This window comes from Melopsittacus undulatus, chromosome 2, assembly GCF_012275295.1.
Source record: "Melopsittacus undulatus isolate bMelUnd1 chromosome 2, bMelUnd1.mat.Z, whole genome shotgun sequence".
Classification (NCBI taxonomy): domain Eukaryota; kingdom Metazoa; phylum Chordata; class Aves; order Psittaciformes; family Psittaculidae; genus Melopsittacus; species Melopsittacus undulatus.
In genome coordinates, this window is record NC_047528.1 from 102,123,147 (window position 1) to 102,139,792 (window position 16,646).

General features: G+C 46.7%; 2 protein-coding genes across 10 annotated transcripts in view; one reads left to right on the forward strand and one right to left on the reverse strand.

Moving 5' to 3' along the window:
• ST3GAL6 (ST3 beta-galactoside alpha-2,3-sialyltransferase 6) overlaps window positions 1-7,458 on the forward strand; it is a 76,957-nt gene extending 69,499 nt beyond the window's left edge. For all 8 annotated transcript variants that reach the window (XM_031051261.2, XM_031051260.2, XM_005151593.4 and 5 more), the window contains 2 exons: window positions 1,018-1,170; window positions 2,820-7,458. In XM_031051261.2, the coding sequence (XP_030907121.1) occupies window positions 1,018-1,170; window positions 2,820-2,900 (234 nt within the window). In that variant the 3' untranslated portion in view covers window positions 2,901-7,458. The remainder of the gene's footprint in view (window positions 1-1,017; window positions 1,171-2,819) is intronic.
• Window positions 7,459-10,121: 2,663 nt separating this feature from the next.
• COL8A1 (collagen type VIII alpha 1 chain) overlaps window positions 10,122-16,646 on the reverse strand; it is an 86,618-nt gene continuing 80,093 nt past the window's right edge. For both annotated transcript variants that reach the window (XM_034074392.1, XM_034074391.1), the window contains 2 exons: window positions 13,634-13,949; window positions 10,122-12,184 (listed from right to left, as the gene is read on the reverse strand). In XM_034074392.1, the coding sequence (XP_033930283.1) occupies window positions 10,278-12,184; window positions 13,634-13,946 (2,220 nt within the window). In that variant the 5' untranslated portion in view covers window positions 13,947-13,949 and the 3' untranslated portion in view covers window positions 10,122-10,277. The remainder of the gene's footprint in view (window positions 12,185-13,633; window positions 13,950-16,646) is intronic.

Consider the following 16,646-nt stretch of genomic DNA (forward strand, 5'->3'; position numbering starts at 1 on the left):
AAAAGCACATTATTTTGCACTCAGTTTGATTGCTGGTACTGAGAGTGTGCAGCTCATTTGGTCTCTGAGAAAATTGTTATTTTAGCAAAGGGCATCAGTCCTTGAAAGTTTCATCATTTTCTGGGGATGCTTTTTCCCCCCCTCCCCTTGTTAGATCAGTATCCCCTTAGCATGTTGGTCTAATGAAAGGGTTCACCTCTGCAATCCTTGCCTCCTCATTTACTACCCCAGATCACAGTAGCCACTGCTGCTGCTAAAACAGTCATGATGTACTTGATCACAAGACAGCACAGATGGTTGCAATGAGTTGCTCCATGCTCTTGTAAGAAATGTTTATTTTCAGTTAGATGCTCATAATTTTGCACTTAAACCCTGTTTCTGACCTGCTCTTGATATTTTACATTGCATTTACTTCTGAGATATTTCACTGTAGGGAGAAATAAGCAATTTCATTTAAAGTTTCTTTCCTTCTTAATGGAGATAGTGGGGGGGGTCTAAAGCTGTGATCTTCTGGAACTTTCTTTCTTTGAAAAAGTTCAAATGCAGTGAAATTTAGGTAGCAGTAGCATTCATGCTTTTTTAGATTGGTGCCATGTCATATTGTTCTGTTCATCTGGATCTCCATCATTAGAAACTTCTGAACACATATGCTAACCCTGTCAAATCTGATGAGGTGAAATGGTCTCCAATACAGTGAAGCTTGACGAGTTTCATGAAAGTAGGTGTTGAGCAGAGCAATGGGGAGACTTCCCTGATACCTGTGTGGAGGGAAGGGCTACAGTATGGGCTCAACCCTCATTAGAAACAGAGAATTCCAGGAAAGGCCAGGATGGCAACACCCTCGTCATGGAACACCTGCAGGCACTACCTTACTCCTTAGGAGACACAAGGGGATCAAACTACAAACCAGCCATCTGTAGAAGAGTGAGGCTGCCTGATTTACACTGTCTTTATTCTTGCTGTTGCCATCAAGCTGCTGGTTATTCATGTATGTGTGCTTTTTGTGTTTCTTTTTAGAAACCCAAGCATCCAACAACAGGGCTAATTGCCATTACACTAGCATTTCACATATGCCATGAAGTTCACCTGGCAGGCTTCAAATACGACTTCACTGACAGAAACAGTTCTTTGCACTACTACGGCAATGACACAATGTCTCAGATGATGCAGGTAATAAATGCTTGTGTATGTTAAGAGATACATAGCTGGTAACTGGGGATGTCAATTCAGTAGATAGAAGTGTGGACTCCAGGTCCACAGGCCTCCTGTTTGATCCTCAGTCAGTTGCTAATGGGTTATTATTGCTTGAATCTCTTCATCTCTACTTTTGTTCCTGAAAAATATGGATAATGGTATTTGTGTCCCTTGTGCTCCACTGTATTCTGCAATGTCTGCATGAGATACGACCATTTGTATGTTCTGTTTTGCTTTGCTGGTGTTATCCTTAGGCTGCACAGCTCTTGTTCATAGAAGTGTATTGGCTAGCACTGTCAGAACATGAATAGTGTTTCTATTTGCATTCTCTTTTTTCCTTGGCACCTACTTGCACAATTTGTCACAGGTGCCAAAATTCTTTAAAAAAGAAATAAAAGCAAAGGGAAATTGAAGGAGTTAAGACATACACACTTGCAGTTAGGAAGAGAACTGAATTTCAGAAACGGAAAGCAGAAAAGAAAAGCAGCTCTTGGAGGGAGGTAGGAAGAGGAGCTGCTTCCAGGAGGGGGAAGCCACAGCTCACTAGAAGAGGAGCAGCAGGATGCTGGCAAACATCTGTGATGCCTTCTCCTCCCTCCTGCTTTGCTATGGTCATGCCTCTTTTTTCTTTTATGTCCCTGCTCTTGTCTTCAGTTCTGCACTGTGAGCAACTCCAGCTCAGCCCTTTACCTCAATGTCAACAGTTTTCCATATGAATATGGCCCAGTGCATATGGGCACCATTTTCTCTCCTCTTTCCTTTCCTGGAGAGGAAGGATAAGACAATGCTCGTAGGAGCCTCTTGTGTCTCTCTGGACTGCTGCTCTGACACTGAACTTGCCTTCATTGTAAGGCACTTTTTTGCAATGTACACCAAGCTTGGCTAAGGTTGATCAACTAATTGAATAAACATCCATAAGCTTTCTCAGAACTTGAAATTTAAAAAAAAAATAACTAAAACAGAACCTGGTCATTAATTCTTTAGTGAGATTGAGTTGCAGATATTGTATATGTACAATCTTTTATGCAGTATTTGTATTCATTTTAATTTACTGGATTCAGTGTCTAAGATTGTCAGTAAACTGACTTCCCTTGTGCTGTCCTCCCCCAGCCTCAGTGGTCTCTGTGTATCGAGGATCTGGATACAGCACAGAAGATGGGTTGCTTTTGGCTTGTTGAAACTGATTGGCAGCATGCATCTGATTTCCAGATGCCTGATGTGTGCTTTTCAAGAACCTGTATTGAGCTTTGAGAATTAGTCATTTTTTCACCATTTGTGTCGTAAATGTGGTTATGCAGCTCTTCCCTCTCAGTATGGGGAGGAGTTGGGAGAGGTAGCAATGGAAGCTCTTCTCTGAGACTACATCTCAGCCATTCTTGCTACTGAAGGATCTTCCCATTTGGTTTTTGTCCTGATGGAAAATCTAATCTAGTTTTGAGCAAAAGTCACTCACCTGTTTTCTTGGAAGACTATGCTGCAGCCTTTGCTGAGAAGTCTTTTCCCCAGAGTTTTCCTACTCTTAGATCTTCCAAGTACAGCAGGTAATTAAAAGGGAAGAACAACAGAGTGATGCTTCTGGTAATAATTTGAATTTAACTTTTTGTTATTTCCTTTCACCTCTTTAGAATGAATACCACAACATCAATGCTGAACAGAAATTTTTGAAGAAGCTTATAGACAAGAACTTTGTGGTCAATTTGACGTGAGAGCTGAATGGAACATATGAAGAACAATCACTATTTTCAAGATTTAAAAAAAAATATATTTTTTGTATGACATTTTTATTTTTTAAGTGCAGCATAACTGTTTACTGTTTAAAAGAAACACAGAAACCTCACTAAGGCAGAATGTTCTTCTAAGCCCAAGGGTAAAAGACTATTGCAAACAGTTAACTGAATTTCTGTGAAGCTGTCTAATAATGGGAAAACCAAGAAACTTTCAGCTGAAAGTATCAGGGATATATAAAAATGTGATTCATATCACTTATTTATCAGCAAGAACTCTTTACAAACAGTTACTTCTCTGGAATACCTTTGTTTCTGATGTTGTCCTCCAAGAGCTACCCTGTCAAAACTGAAAAAAACAGTGTTTAATTAGTAGATGGATGTACAGTCTTGAATGTTTCTCCTGTAGTATGAAAATGGCTTTAAAACAATGCCTATAAATCCTTACTCTGTGTGTCTGGGAGAAGGGAGAACACACAGAGTTTTGGTCTGCCCTGCTCCTGAGGGGAGAGGATGTCCCTCTTCAGCAAAGAAGCCACAACTTCTGCACTGGCCATCAGCTCTGAACAGCAGTCTGCCTTTGCCAGAGATGGAGACCCTTTGGCCCCATTCATGGAAGTGTTGGTATTGACAGTGTTTGTGGTGTAACCAGTTTATGGAAAATCATACTCCCCATCCCGAGCATCCACTAAATTCTGCAGTTTGTGACTTGGAAAAGAGGGCGTATGAAGACTGAAGAGTTGTCCTGTTAGGACAACAGCTTCCCCAAGACTATAATGGAAATGTGAGCTGCGACACAGATATTCGTGCCTGAGTTTAAATTTGGAGCCAATGCTTGTTGGATTCCTAGATCTCTAGGACAGGATCTTTTGTATTTTCTGATTGCTCCCCAAGAATCAGGGTGTATTTTTCCAGACCAGCACAGTCTCCTTTCTCAGATGCTGTAATGTGCGTCCACCTTTGAAATGCATCAATTTGAGCAATGAATGTTTCTATTTTTGGAATAGAGTGTGCTTGGGAATACCAAGATGTGCCTCAGCTGAATTATCACGTGGCTTCTGTTTACCTCTCCTGTTTTGACATTTAGGTTTAAGGGATGTGGCTGAACTAAATAATTTAGTGGTTTTTAATTGAAACATGTGATGGGACATTTGTTTCCTGTATTGGTTTGTCTCAGACAAGCCAGCTGAGTAAGTTAAATCTGTCTGGAAATGCCCTTGACAGCTGTTAAAGCAGAACAAGCAATGCATTGTTCCAGTTCTCTCAAATGGTGTATTATTTTCTTCTAATTGTGTCAGATTTGCAGATCTTGTGTTATCTTGATCAGCCACACCTGAAGAAAGTACAATGAAGTCCACTTCAGAAAGAAAAAAGACATCTTTAAAGTTGGTAGAAAAACCTTTGCTGCTTTTTAATAAAATTATATAGAGAGTTTTAGTACATTTAGGAGCAGTCCAAACAATCACGAGATGAATACAAACCCCTAGCAGGTAACAAGGGACACAGTATTTTTTTTTTCCTGGAAGCTGAGGGTTATGAGAGTACCAGATGCAGTTTCTTTGCTGCAGCAACCTAGAGGAATAAGCTCTGAAGTGACCAAAGAGTCATCTTTCTTTTTTCCTGTTTCTCTTGCAGAGTGATATATAGGTATTTAAATAGGTATTTAAAATTCCCATGTTCCTGTAGTTATGTCCAGCTTCATCTCCTTGGCTCTGCTGTTCGGGAATCAGTGGGGGCAATGTGATCTGGGGGGTAGCTACAGCCAAAGAGGAGGAGATTTGTGCTTTCACCTAATGACTCCTGAGCTTTGGTCCTTTTCATGCAAAAAGGGCATACCTGAAATAACTTTGAATGTCATACGAATCTGTGTTAAGGGATGGGGAAGGACCCAGACATGTCCCCAGCAAGGGTCAGGCTGTGCCATGATGTCCTGCAAGCTGGATGTGTGTCCTTTGGGCCTAGCTGCTGCAGGTGATGCTGCAGTGGGTGACCCCTTGTCCAGCTGTGCCCAGGGCAAGGGTATGGAGGGGAGGGGAGCATGGGCATTCTGGGGCTGTAGTGCTGGAAATGGGGGAAACCAGAATTTTTTTCCCGTGTGACAGAAGGTTTCTTAGTTGTTTTTCATTTTTTTATTTTTTTTTTGACATTTCATAGTTCTGGGATTTGAGGAGATAGTTGCTTAAAAAAATCTGAATAGAAGCAAGTAGGGTTTTGCATCTGCAAAAAGTGATGCTACGCCTTTGCCTCCACCAGCATTTATTTCTTATGGCAATTTTCAGTTCATTAAAAAGGTTTGTTGTCGCTGCAGTGATTTGGACTCCTGACGCAGTAATTCCACAGGAAAGGAAATGAGTATGTAAGGCTTTTTGCAGAGGCCGTGGTGTTGTGTGAGCTCTCTGTGTAGAAGTCCTTGGCAGATCTCAGACTGTTGAGAACAGAGCCAGGCAGAAGTGGAGGGCTGCCTCTTACCCATCAAGATGTGCCCCACCCCAGCTCTGGGATGGGCTGCAGCCATGGATCCAGCCACATCCATGTCTTTCTGTACGCTGACTGTGAGGATTTTGTCCAGGAGAGCTGTGGAAGTTGCCCTCTCCCCACAATCCCTCACTCTTGTGATGGTGCTGCTGTTCCCCTCTGCTTCTGCAACCCCTGTCCTCAGTAGCAGGAGGTGGGTAGGGAGCTCTGCTTTTGAGGATGCGCATATTTTCTATGCTATCTCGCCATTCCAGAGAGATTCTTCCAACTAATGTAAACTTGATTCCTTCTAATTTTCCTAGGAGGCTTTCTCCTTTTTTTTGGGGGGGAAGGGGGAGGGGCACAACTGGGTTTTGTTCTGATATAATTAGAATCCAAGGAAAGTAATTGGAAAAAAGGCTTCATGGCAAACAAATGGTGTTCCCCAAACTTTTTACTTGGGCTCCTTTGCTCTTTTTCTACCACGTCAGCTTTTTTTGGTCTCCCTAACAATTTTGGTTTTGTTTGTTTGTTTGCTTGCTTGGGGTTTTTTTAATAATGTTTTTGGATTCTCAACACATTTAACATGCTGTCCACAAGCATTTATCCCTATCGGCTGCCCCTTTTTATTGTATTTATTCTTAATAAGCCTTCCCATTTGTATGACTGACATTTTGGAATTAAGCAATACTCCCAGGGATGTTTTCCCCGTACTCGTGTGCTCCTGCAGGGGTCTCCAGTCAACGTATGCCAAGGTTATTGTTCTGGGTGGCTGGGAAGCATTTACAGCCAGATTGTTCACTTGGGACGGAGACAGGAGCTGGTACTGTTGCTAAACCACTGGGCACTAGGGCGTCTTCAATACCAAGCAGCAACACAAGTGATTGGTTTTTCCTCCTGTAAGATGTTTTGGTAAGATTCTGCATACTCCAACCCTGCTTCATCACCTGCTTCACATGGTCGTTTCTGCTACACTGCCTTGAGGATGGGAGTGGCTTTTCCATCAGCTTCACTTAGGCAAGAATACCTACGATGATGGTGCCTATTCTATCCAGGCATATGTTTCCACGGGCACTTCGCAGAACCAAAGACTTGCCTTGGGACTTTTAGAAAAAGCAATAATACTGACTCCAAAAACTTACATCTTTTCTGAGAGTGAGCTACTATTCTCTTTTTCTAGTTTTGTCATTCCTGAAAGTGAAATCTCTGCACTGAAACTTCCCTTTAACAGCTCCCCTTTGTTTTTAATCACATCATCATCTGCAAAGCTGCCAATTTTGAATGCCAAGGTGCTGCCAGCTCTGTTTCTATGAGTGGTAACAGTGTAACTGTATAGGTACCCAGTACCATTTTCTTCCTGTATCAATTGCAAAGTCAGGTGCTCTCATCCCATCTTCCTCTGTCCTGTTCTCCAGCAGCCTGCTGAGGTCTGAGATGACAGCAGAGGTGCTCCTGCATTTTATCTGCCACTGCTCAAAACGCTGCACCATAGTAAAGACCCAGCTCTAAGGTAGTGGAGTATGCCCAGAACAAGGAGGATGGCAAGTGTCAGCTGAAAGCTTGCTTTGGCTCAGACTTTTAGTGTTTTGGGGTTTTTTTTTTGTTTGCTTTCTATCAGGAAAGTGTTTTTTTCTTCTGCTGTAATAACTAAGGGAAGTACTGAAAGCTGACTTAAAAAGGAAGGTCGCAGACTATTGCACTAAATATGAACCTGAGAGTGCCTGAAAGACAGGATAAATGACATTTCCAATGACTGTATTGGTGATAATAACACAGAACTTTGGTGTCTAATTATGAGTGTGTGGTACCTCGTTTCCTGGGCTATACTTTCCTTTTTAACAATGCCCTGGGAGGTGGTATGAATAACTTTTAGATGGAGTCTGATTTTTAAGAACATAGGAAACCCAACATCTCTTTCTCATATTGGTAAATACTTACTTTATTTACCATTTGTCTTAAGTTTTATATGCTTTTAAAGTGCCACCTGTATTTTGATGACATCCTTGCAGTTGTTTTGTGTGAAATTTTGAATGCTACAAATGGAAAGAGATTATTTTCCTGTGAATAAACTCTGTTAAAAACGGTGCCCTCAGGCTTATTTTTGCAGTCAGCATGCTCTACACGTGCGATGATGCGCAGGCATGCCCAGAGCCATTGTTAATGATGTGTAAAGTACACACAGTGTCAGATACGGGGTTGAGTTTCATAACAAACTTTGGTGCTTTAGTGAAGCAAACAGAGCTGAAGATGTTTGATCTGAGGTCGTCTGAGCCATCTTGCAGGTGGAGACCTTGCTCCAGGCTGAGCAAAAGCGAGTCTGGGACATAGCTTTTGTGGGTATGATCCAGAGCAGTGTCCTCCTGATTTCAGTTTTTTGGGTTTTTTTAATCTTGCCTGTCTTATGGGGGACTTCCAGGGGATTGCTGAAATAAAAGATATTTAACTAGGAAGATGGCGTGTGGTGAAAAGACTTCAGATGGAAAGTGGGAGACACTCATTGTGATACTTCACTCATGTTTTGTTTTCTCTTTCTGTGCAGTAAAACTGAGATGCTGGAGAGCAGAGTGCTGCTTATCCAGCAGCTTCAGGGAGTCTAAGGGAGGTTTAGGAAAGGGTTACATGATATAAATAGGTATGCAATACCTTCATTTCAGTACTGACAGTTGAGGAGTTTGCCAGCATGGAGGAAATGCCTGTCTGAGGTGAGACTGGGGGTCTCCATGCGTTATAATTTATGTATTGAATAATAGAACTGTTTGGGTTGGAAGGGAACATAAAGCTCATCCAGTTCCAACCCCCTGCCATGGGCAGGGCCACCTTCCTCTAGACCAGGTTGCTCAAAGCCCCATCCAACCTGGCCTTGAACACTGCCAGGGATGGGGCAGCCACACCTTGTCTCCCGGTGTCTCACCACACTCATAGCGAAGAACAACTTCTAGTATCTCATCTAAATCTACATTCTGTCAGCAATGGAGCCACAGCTGAATAGTGATGTAGATCAGTGACAGCTATGCTGCTGCTTTCATACTAGGTTTATGCTGCAGATGAATGAGGAGTAATGGGAAAAGCTGTTTCCAAATCCCAGAGGGAGCCAGGGTCATGGTGTGAGTCTCCCAGCCTGGGCTGCCAGCCAGTTTTTGGGAGATCAAAAACCCTTAGCAGCGTACCTCTATGCTGCCTGATTTCTTGGCTTCCCGCATGTTGAATGTTCCTTCTAATGTTTCTGCTGAATGAAAACAGGATTTTGTTTAATTTTTTTTAAAGATATTTAATAAGATATTTTTTTTTCAAATCAGTACAAAAATTTTAAATACAAAATTATTTGCTTTTGACATCTCTCTCGTATTCTGAGAACAAACGGAAGTCACCAATGCCTGGTAAACTGTCCAACCGTTCCTGCCACCGTTCCATAAAATTTCTGAGATAAAGCACCACATTATATCACTGGAGTCCTTAGTCAATGTTAGACTGCATTAAACTCTGCATTTAAATAATGGTAATGCCAGTTAAATCCAATCTTAGTTCTGCATGAAAAATCTAGTTCATTTTTGAATCAAAAGCGGTAGCGTTAGCTAAAGACATTGAAGAAGTGATGAGTATTGAACTCGCTCAGCTAGCATAACAGTGTGTGATGTGCAGCACCGTGCAGGGAACCACAGCAAAGCACCCTGCACTTTGGAAGCAAATACTTCAGAGGTGAGATTAGCACCATTGATGAGCAGACAGCTCTCACAGGGAAGTTGCTCTCCTCATGTACCGAAAAGGTGGAGGCCTGCAGGTTCTCCTTGGCAACAGGTAGCATATAAATAAGGATGGGAAATCAGCTTTTACATAAAACGAAGTTCTTGGATAAATTTGCATGATCAGTATTGCTGGTAAAGTTACTGGTTGATCTCAAACAACAAACTAAAAGTTAATTAACAAGCAGAGCTACTTCTGCTTTGCCTAGTCATTGGAGAAGAAACTGATTTAACTTGTGTTGAGTGGCAGAACAGGTGTCTCCTCTGACAAGGCAGACAGATGCCGGTTCTTATCACAAGCACAGAAATCTGAGCAAATTTATACCTGCCCCTCTGCATTGCTGGGTGCTGGTCAAAATGTATCCATCATGTGGCACAAAGCAAATGGGGAACCCCTCAGTTTTGTCTCTGATCTACCCCAGCTACTTCAACTGTACAAATGCAGATGGAGGCTCTTTGAGTGCTGCAGCACTGGGAGGTGAACCCAGTGCCTGCTGGCATCAGCAGGCACATTCTGGGTCCAGTGACTGCTGCAGGAGGCCCCCGAGGAATAGTCACACCATCAATACTCCCTTTCCATCATAAATAAATCATTCAGTAAAAACACACCTGCAGGAATATTTTATATGGGGGGAAGAGACATAAAGGTCCCCAGCTAAGAGACCTATGCTTGCCAGGCAGACCTGCTGTCAGCCCCCCCAACCCCCCCTCCCAAACAAGTAAAATGCCACTCAAATTTTTCCATATCATTTGAGACTGACCTGTTCTGGTTTAAGTCACCGGTTTTCATCTTTTAACTGCAGTCAGTGAAACACACAACAGGAGTGAGTGATGCACACTGATCTGAACCTTAGCACTGAATTATTGTGGATGAAATGAAGTAAGCATGGCATCACAGAAATATATAGTGTACAGCTAATATGTCCCCCTTGGGTGCAAAATACTGCTTCTGAACCTGATAAACATCTGTAGATATGTTCACCACACCTTTTTTTAATTATTATTTTTGTAACTAGCTGTGCATAATGTTAAACTTCATATTTTTTTTTTTTGCAGAAGATGGTCTGAAACAGTCATAAAATGCATCTTTCATAGCATAAAAGTTTGAAGTAGAGAAGAAAGGTTTTGACTCTGTGTGTGTGTGTGTGTGTGTCTGGTTTTTGTTTTACATGGGATACAATAAATATCCTGAAAAAGACGAATGAACGTACTGCCCAGCATAGAGTCCTGCCGCCTGCTCGGATGGCATCTGAACATAAACCTTGTCTCCGTGCATCAGCGGGACAACGGCGCTGCCCGAAGCCTGGTCCAGGAAGCCTTTCTTGTACTCATCGTAGGTGTACATCAGCGGCTCGTTGTTCTTGAACAGCGCAACCCAGACGTTGGCCCCTTTACAGTGCACGTGGTAAGCGAAGTAGTAGATGCCGGGGATCTCGCAGGTGAAGATCCCTGTCTGGGGGTTGTAGTTCTGCCGGCCGTTGTAGAGGAGCTTGTCGAACTTCACCGGTACCCCGACCCGGGGGAAAGGCGTGAGGAGCTCTGCTGTGAATGCTGGCATCTCGTAGACGGCACCGCCGGCCTTGCCTTTCTTGCCCTTGTAGCCGTAGGGGGGCTTGAGGCCCTCTATCCCTGGCCTCACCTCGGGCAGGTACTGTCCCACGGCCGGTGGAGTGGGAGGGATCATGACTGGGGGACCTGGGGGCCCCGGAGGGCCGGGTGGACCCTGGAGTCCAGGCTGGCCAGGGGGACCGAGTGCTCCGGGCTTCCCTGGGGGTCCCTGCAGCCCCGCCGCACCGGGCTTGCCTACGCCAGGGAAGCCGGGGGGTCCGGGCATGCCAGGCTCCCCCTTAGCCCCTGGCAGCCCTGGGGGGCCGATGGGACCGCTGGGTCCTGCAATGCCCGGGATGCCCGAGGGGCCCTGAAGACCCTGCGCACCAGGGAGTCCTGGCTCGCCCTTTGGCCCCACGAGCCCTGGGACACCCGGCAGCCCTGGCAAGCCTTTGTGTCCAGCCTCCCCTTTGGGCCCTGTGGGGCCTGGCAGCCCCCGCAGCCCGGGGGCCCCCACTTCCCCAGGGAAGCCTGGCTTTCCTGGGAACCCCTGAAGGCCAGGTTCACCCTTGGGACCAACCGGTCCTGGTGGCCCAATGGCGCCACCTTCTCCTTTGGGTCCCGGGAAGCCAGCAGCCCCTGGGGGGCCCATGATGCCTGGCAGCCCTGGCTGGCCTGGCTCCCCTGGGGGCCCCCCCATGCCAGGTGGCCCTGCATGCCCCTTCTCCCCCTTTGGCCCCAAGGGCCCAGGCAGGCCACCCACTCCACGCTCACCTTTGGGCCCGGGGAAGCCTGGCTTCCCAACCCCAGGGAGGCCAGGGGGCCCTGGCAGGCCTGGCAGGCCCTGCTCCCCTTTGCCACCCGGGAAGCCAGGCTGGCCGGGGATGCCATCCTGGCCGGGTTTGCCAACGCCAGGCAGGCCAGGAGGGCCTTGGATTCCAGGGGCACCTGGGGGCCCCTGCAGCCCCAGCTCCCCCGGGGGTCCGGGTTTGCCCAGGGGTCCCTGTGGGCCAGGGAAGCCGACCATGCCTGGCTTGCCAACCCCTGGTAGCCCCACGGGGCCAGGGGGGCCTGGCAGTCCAGGCGGACCCTTCAGCCCTGGCAGTCCTGGGATCCCCACACCCTTCTCCCCTTTTGGCCCTGGGATCCCCGGAGCTCCTGGAGGCCCCTTCATCCCAGGCTCACCCTTCAGCCCCGGCTGTCCCTGCAGCCCTGGAGCACCTGCTTTCCCTATGCCAGGAAGCCCGTGGGGCCCTGGCGGTCCTTGCGGCCCAGGTATCCCCATAGGCCCAATCTCCCCCTTTGGCCCCATCTCCCCTCTCGGCCCTGGGGGCCCCATGACTCCTGGCTTTCCTGGCATTCCTGGCAAACCTGGCTTCCCAATTCCTGGATATCCTTGCGGGCCTGGTTTTCCTTTGGCTCCTGGCACACCGTGGCCTGGTAATCCTGGTGGCCCAGGTGGCCCTCTTGGTCCAGGCTCACCAGGGGGACCTTGTTCACCCCTCAGACTGCGCATGGGCATTTCTGGGTTGGGAAGAAAAGGAAAAGAAGAAAAGGGGATTGGAGAATCAAAGGGTGATTGCAGTCACATCCTTCAAGAAACACAAAAGCTTTTTTGAATGAATGCACTTGTGACGCCTCCTGGTTTTGTGGTGGGCAGGAAGGCAGAGCTAGACAGCAAGTTACAGGCTGGTGTCTGGATCAAAGAGGATGTCCCAGACTTGTATGTGTTTCTGTTTCCATAAAATAAATATATCACATTTGCTTACTTTGCTATGCAAAAGCTATTTGCCCTTTACTAGCATTTTTCACCTGTACAACCTTAAGTAGCAAAATCTGCTTTTTGTTCCCTATTGCCGTAGGCTAATCTACTCAAAGAGTTTTCCCAGGACATGGAAGCAGCTCGTTGCCCTTGTGCTGTAAGAGGAGTTGTGGCATAAAAGTGCTTTTGCTGTAGGGACTTACACTAGCAAGATCATTTTAAAAAGATGGTATCAATGAGAAGTTTGTATGTGTAGATGACTGCGTCTTCACCAAGGCTTTGGTTCCCATTTCAATACTACTGGAAACCTATACCCTTACCCAGCATTGCTAAGCTCCCACAGGTTTTTGCGTAGCCACATCTTGATAGAGCTCTTCTAAACACTGCATAAAACGTTTTTATTATCCAAAACCACATTTTTGTGTATATGACTGCTTAGCGCTGCAGGTCAGGGTGAGGGCGTTGCGGCATGAGAGTGGTTGTGCTGGGGTTGGTTGCTTTTTGAACTGCAGGCTTTTTGTGTTAAGTGGAAAGTCTGCTTCTCTCTCACTCTAAAGTGGATAAAGAAGTGAGGGGTTTGGGGGAAGGACAGCAGTGAGGTTTAGGGGCAGGAGAATTAACTGTTCTTTGAGAGGCAGAACTCCTCCCTGTCTGCACATGTTGTGTTTTCTGCACATACAAAACCTCCCTTGCTCACAAGATGGGTTGATTTTACTACAGCCGGTTGTGCTTGTTCAGACACTCCAAAAATAGGCCTTGAAATCTTCCATTTCCCTCTGAAGCCAGCAGAGGCTGTGGTTAAGCTGAACCCTCAATAAGACAGAGTTAACCAGCTTGTCTGAAGTCTCTCTGCTCCCATAAAGATTTTATGGCATAGGATAATACTGGGTGCTCCTTGTTGTCTTTTGTATTTTGGACACTTTATGTAGTTTTCTTAGATACCCGAATATTGTCAGAACTTCCTTTACTGGATACTGAAAGCGCCTGTATGTGCAGACTCGCGCAGTAATGCTTGTACCTTCAATGCCTTTGTTACACCCATAAATAACCTACAGAAAGAGGACTGCAGAGTCAGAAGAGGAATTGTATGTTTTCATCTGCAAACCTTTAAATCTCCCCATCTTCAGTTCCCCCCACACAAATGGTGCAAATGGTGCTGTGGGGCACCAGGCAGGACTGTGCAGGAGTGGTGAGGGGCACGCTGAGCCTACCTTTCTCCTTCTTGGGAGCCATGTCCTTGCCAAGCAGAGGCATCTGTGGGACCTCCTTCATGTACTGCGGCAGGTGTGGGTACTCTTTCCCATACTGCATGTGGGGCATCTCCTTGCCCATGTGCTGCATTGGGATGCCTTCTTTGCCCATTGGTATGTGAGGTACTTGTTGTCCAAGGGGTTGGTACTGGGGCACCTGGGGTGGCAGCTGCTTGATGCCATAGTAGGCGCCGCCTTGAGCAGACCTCACCAGCTCTAAGTAAATGGTGACAGCCACTGCCAGCAGCTGCACAGGGAAGAGCTGCATGGCCATTACCTGCAAAAAAAACACAACAAAACTACAATTAGCAGAAAATGTGTTTTAGTGTTGTGTCTTCCCTTGGTGTCGACCTGCTCTCAGTTTTTGCAACAAGCTGGACCTAAAGTTCCGCAGACTGGCTCTGGTTCCTGTGTTGCCCTGGAGGACATCCTGCAGCAGGCCTGTATCTGGTTTATTGGAAGCTCTTACTCAAATATTGCTATTATACTGCTCATATGCACGTAGTTTTACCTTGCCCAAACCAGGCAGTGCCATCTGCCATTTCTCCATAGGGAGACCTCTCCTTCTGATCCCCAAGCTGCAGTGTGCTGCTTGTGTCAGTACTGCGGCACAAGGTGTGGGGAGCTCTGCTGTAAGCTGTGGCACAGGGGGAGCTGTCAGGGGAGCATGTGGTGCCTCTTAAATGCTTTCTGCCTATGAAAGCACCCCTTCTGCTATATTTTCCATGGCAGTGAAAGCACATTTTCTGCAGCTTAGATCTGTGCCTCAAATTGTGCCTATCAGGTCCAGGGGCTCTCCATTTCTACTGCAGTTCCTTGCCAGCTTTCCTTCAAAGTTTCTCTCAGACCTCACCCGGAAGATGAGGGCCATGTAGGGGCTGTTAGGGCCATCACTGCCTCTGGTCAGGATGTGCGAGCCAACTGTTTTCTAAAGGTCTTTCCCACTGCAGACCCTGTCCCCTCCCCAGGCAGCTCATCACAGTGCTTCTCCAGCCCTACTAACACAACAGAACAAGGGTAGTTTTCTTTCTTTTTCTTCCTTATCAAACTATAAGCTTGGGACTTCTTGTCCCATCAGCTGTTGGCTTTCCTTTTTGCAGTAAGGACATTACAAGCACTGCTCACTTTGTGTGAGCAGCAAATCAAGAGCCAGAAACCTCTAAAATAGTGCAGGTTTGGTGCAGCCTGAGCTAACAAGGAGCCTCTCCATGTGTTTGAGTATTTTGCTGTCTGTCCCACAACCAAGCCCTCCAGCCAAGTCCTGCATTTTTCAAACACCCATGGCAATTGCCAGGCCTGATGGCTTTCCTGCTTGTCCCTGCTTTTCCATCATCCAGAGATGTTTTGCAGCCCACCTGGGCACACAGAAAAGCCAGCACCAGACACATACACCGGCAGGGCTCTGTCAAACAGCTCACTGGGACTCCCTGCTGAGCCCAGGTGTGCTGAGGTGCCCTGAGGGCTTTGTGCCACCTGCTTATTTCCCTGTCCTTCCCCAACAGCCAGGCTGGATACAGAGGACAACAAAGCAGCTGGGTCTGTGGCACAGGGGCTCAGCACCACGACCCTGTGCCTGGGGAAAAGTTTTCCCCTTTCTCTGCTGTGGCAGTCCCTTGCCTCAGTCCAGCTGCTTGAAGGGGTGCAGCCCTGGCTCTGCTGCACAGGGTGAATGTGCAGCATGCAGGAGGACCCCCGTACTTGAGGGACAGCGTGGTGGGCTGGGATGTGTCCTCGTACGGACCCTGCAGAGAGCTGGCTTCAGGTAAGTAAAACCTCCACCAAGAGCCAGGGGGAAGTGTGAGACGGGGTGTGTTTGGAGGGAGGAAATGTGTTTATGGAGGTGGGAGGAGCCACCGGCTCTGCTTGCTTTCTCTCATGCTGCACAGTGGTCAGCAGGCCTTCAAAACGGGCCTCAAAAGTGTGAGGGTGGGACTTGTGTCTGGTGGGCAGGTATGAGTAAAACTCACTGAGCTCAGGGACCAGGGCAGTGGCAACACGGGATCTGAGCCCTGGAGTCACCACTCATGTTTTCCTCACTCACTGCTGTACGGCTCAGCCTGAGCACCAGGCAGGCTGGCACGGACTGTCCTGAGAAACCTGCGTGCTGTGGAGACCAGGCGGTAACACTGGGTGTCATTTAGTTTTTGTTTTACTCCTGCTCCAAGTTCTCCATTTGCTTTGTGTTAGCAAAGCACCTGGAGAAGTGTTTGCTGCTCTTTTAAAACATTTCTCTTTCATTTTGCTCTGCGAGCTCTAATTTCTCAATGGAAATCAGTGTATCATTACTTAAGGTATAAGTGGAGGATAAATCAAAACTGTATTTAAAATAATCAGCATAAAATTAGTATTTTCAGTAATGATTGTAAATAGACAAATGGACTACATAAAAGATGGAGCTAAGTGTTAACAGCAAAACAAATCATTGAAGAAAATGAAATATTGGTTCATAAACACTAGATGGAGCATCTGTTGCACAGCTGAGTTTCTGGAGTCACTTTCTCTTCCAGGAATTTAAGGTCTTGAATGTAGCCAGCTGCCATGTGGCAAAGAAAACAAGAGCCAAGATGTAGAGGAGTTTGTAAGCGTAGCTAAAGCCCAAGCACAGTCACTCATCCTTGTTCTGCAAAGCATTTCAGCTCCATCTCCAGGGAGTTCAATGTGGCGTTTAGCCCACAGCTGCCTGCTGTGCTGTCATCTGAACAACCAGGGCCTTAGGACATGGAATTTCTGCTTAATACTCAATGGCAGTGGACTGCAAGGACAGCCTGTGCATGGTCAGCTACCACAGCTCAGCGGGGACGTGGGAACTCACTGACCTGATACTGCTGCAGCTTCATCTGGACCCCAAGCAACCTTTTTTTGGGGGGGTGGCAGGGGGATGGTGACCCTCACTCTTGTCTCTGATGCCCTTTCTGCGCCTTTCTGCACTGTAAGGAATAGTTGGTTGCAGCTTTGCCTCTGTGGCTGAGCAAGG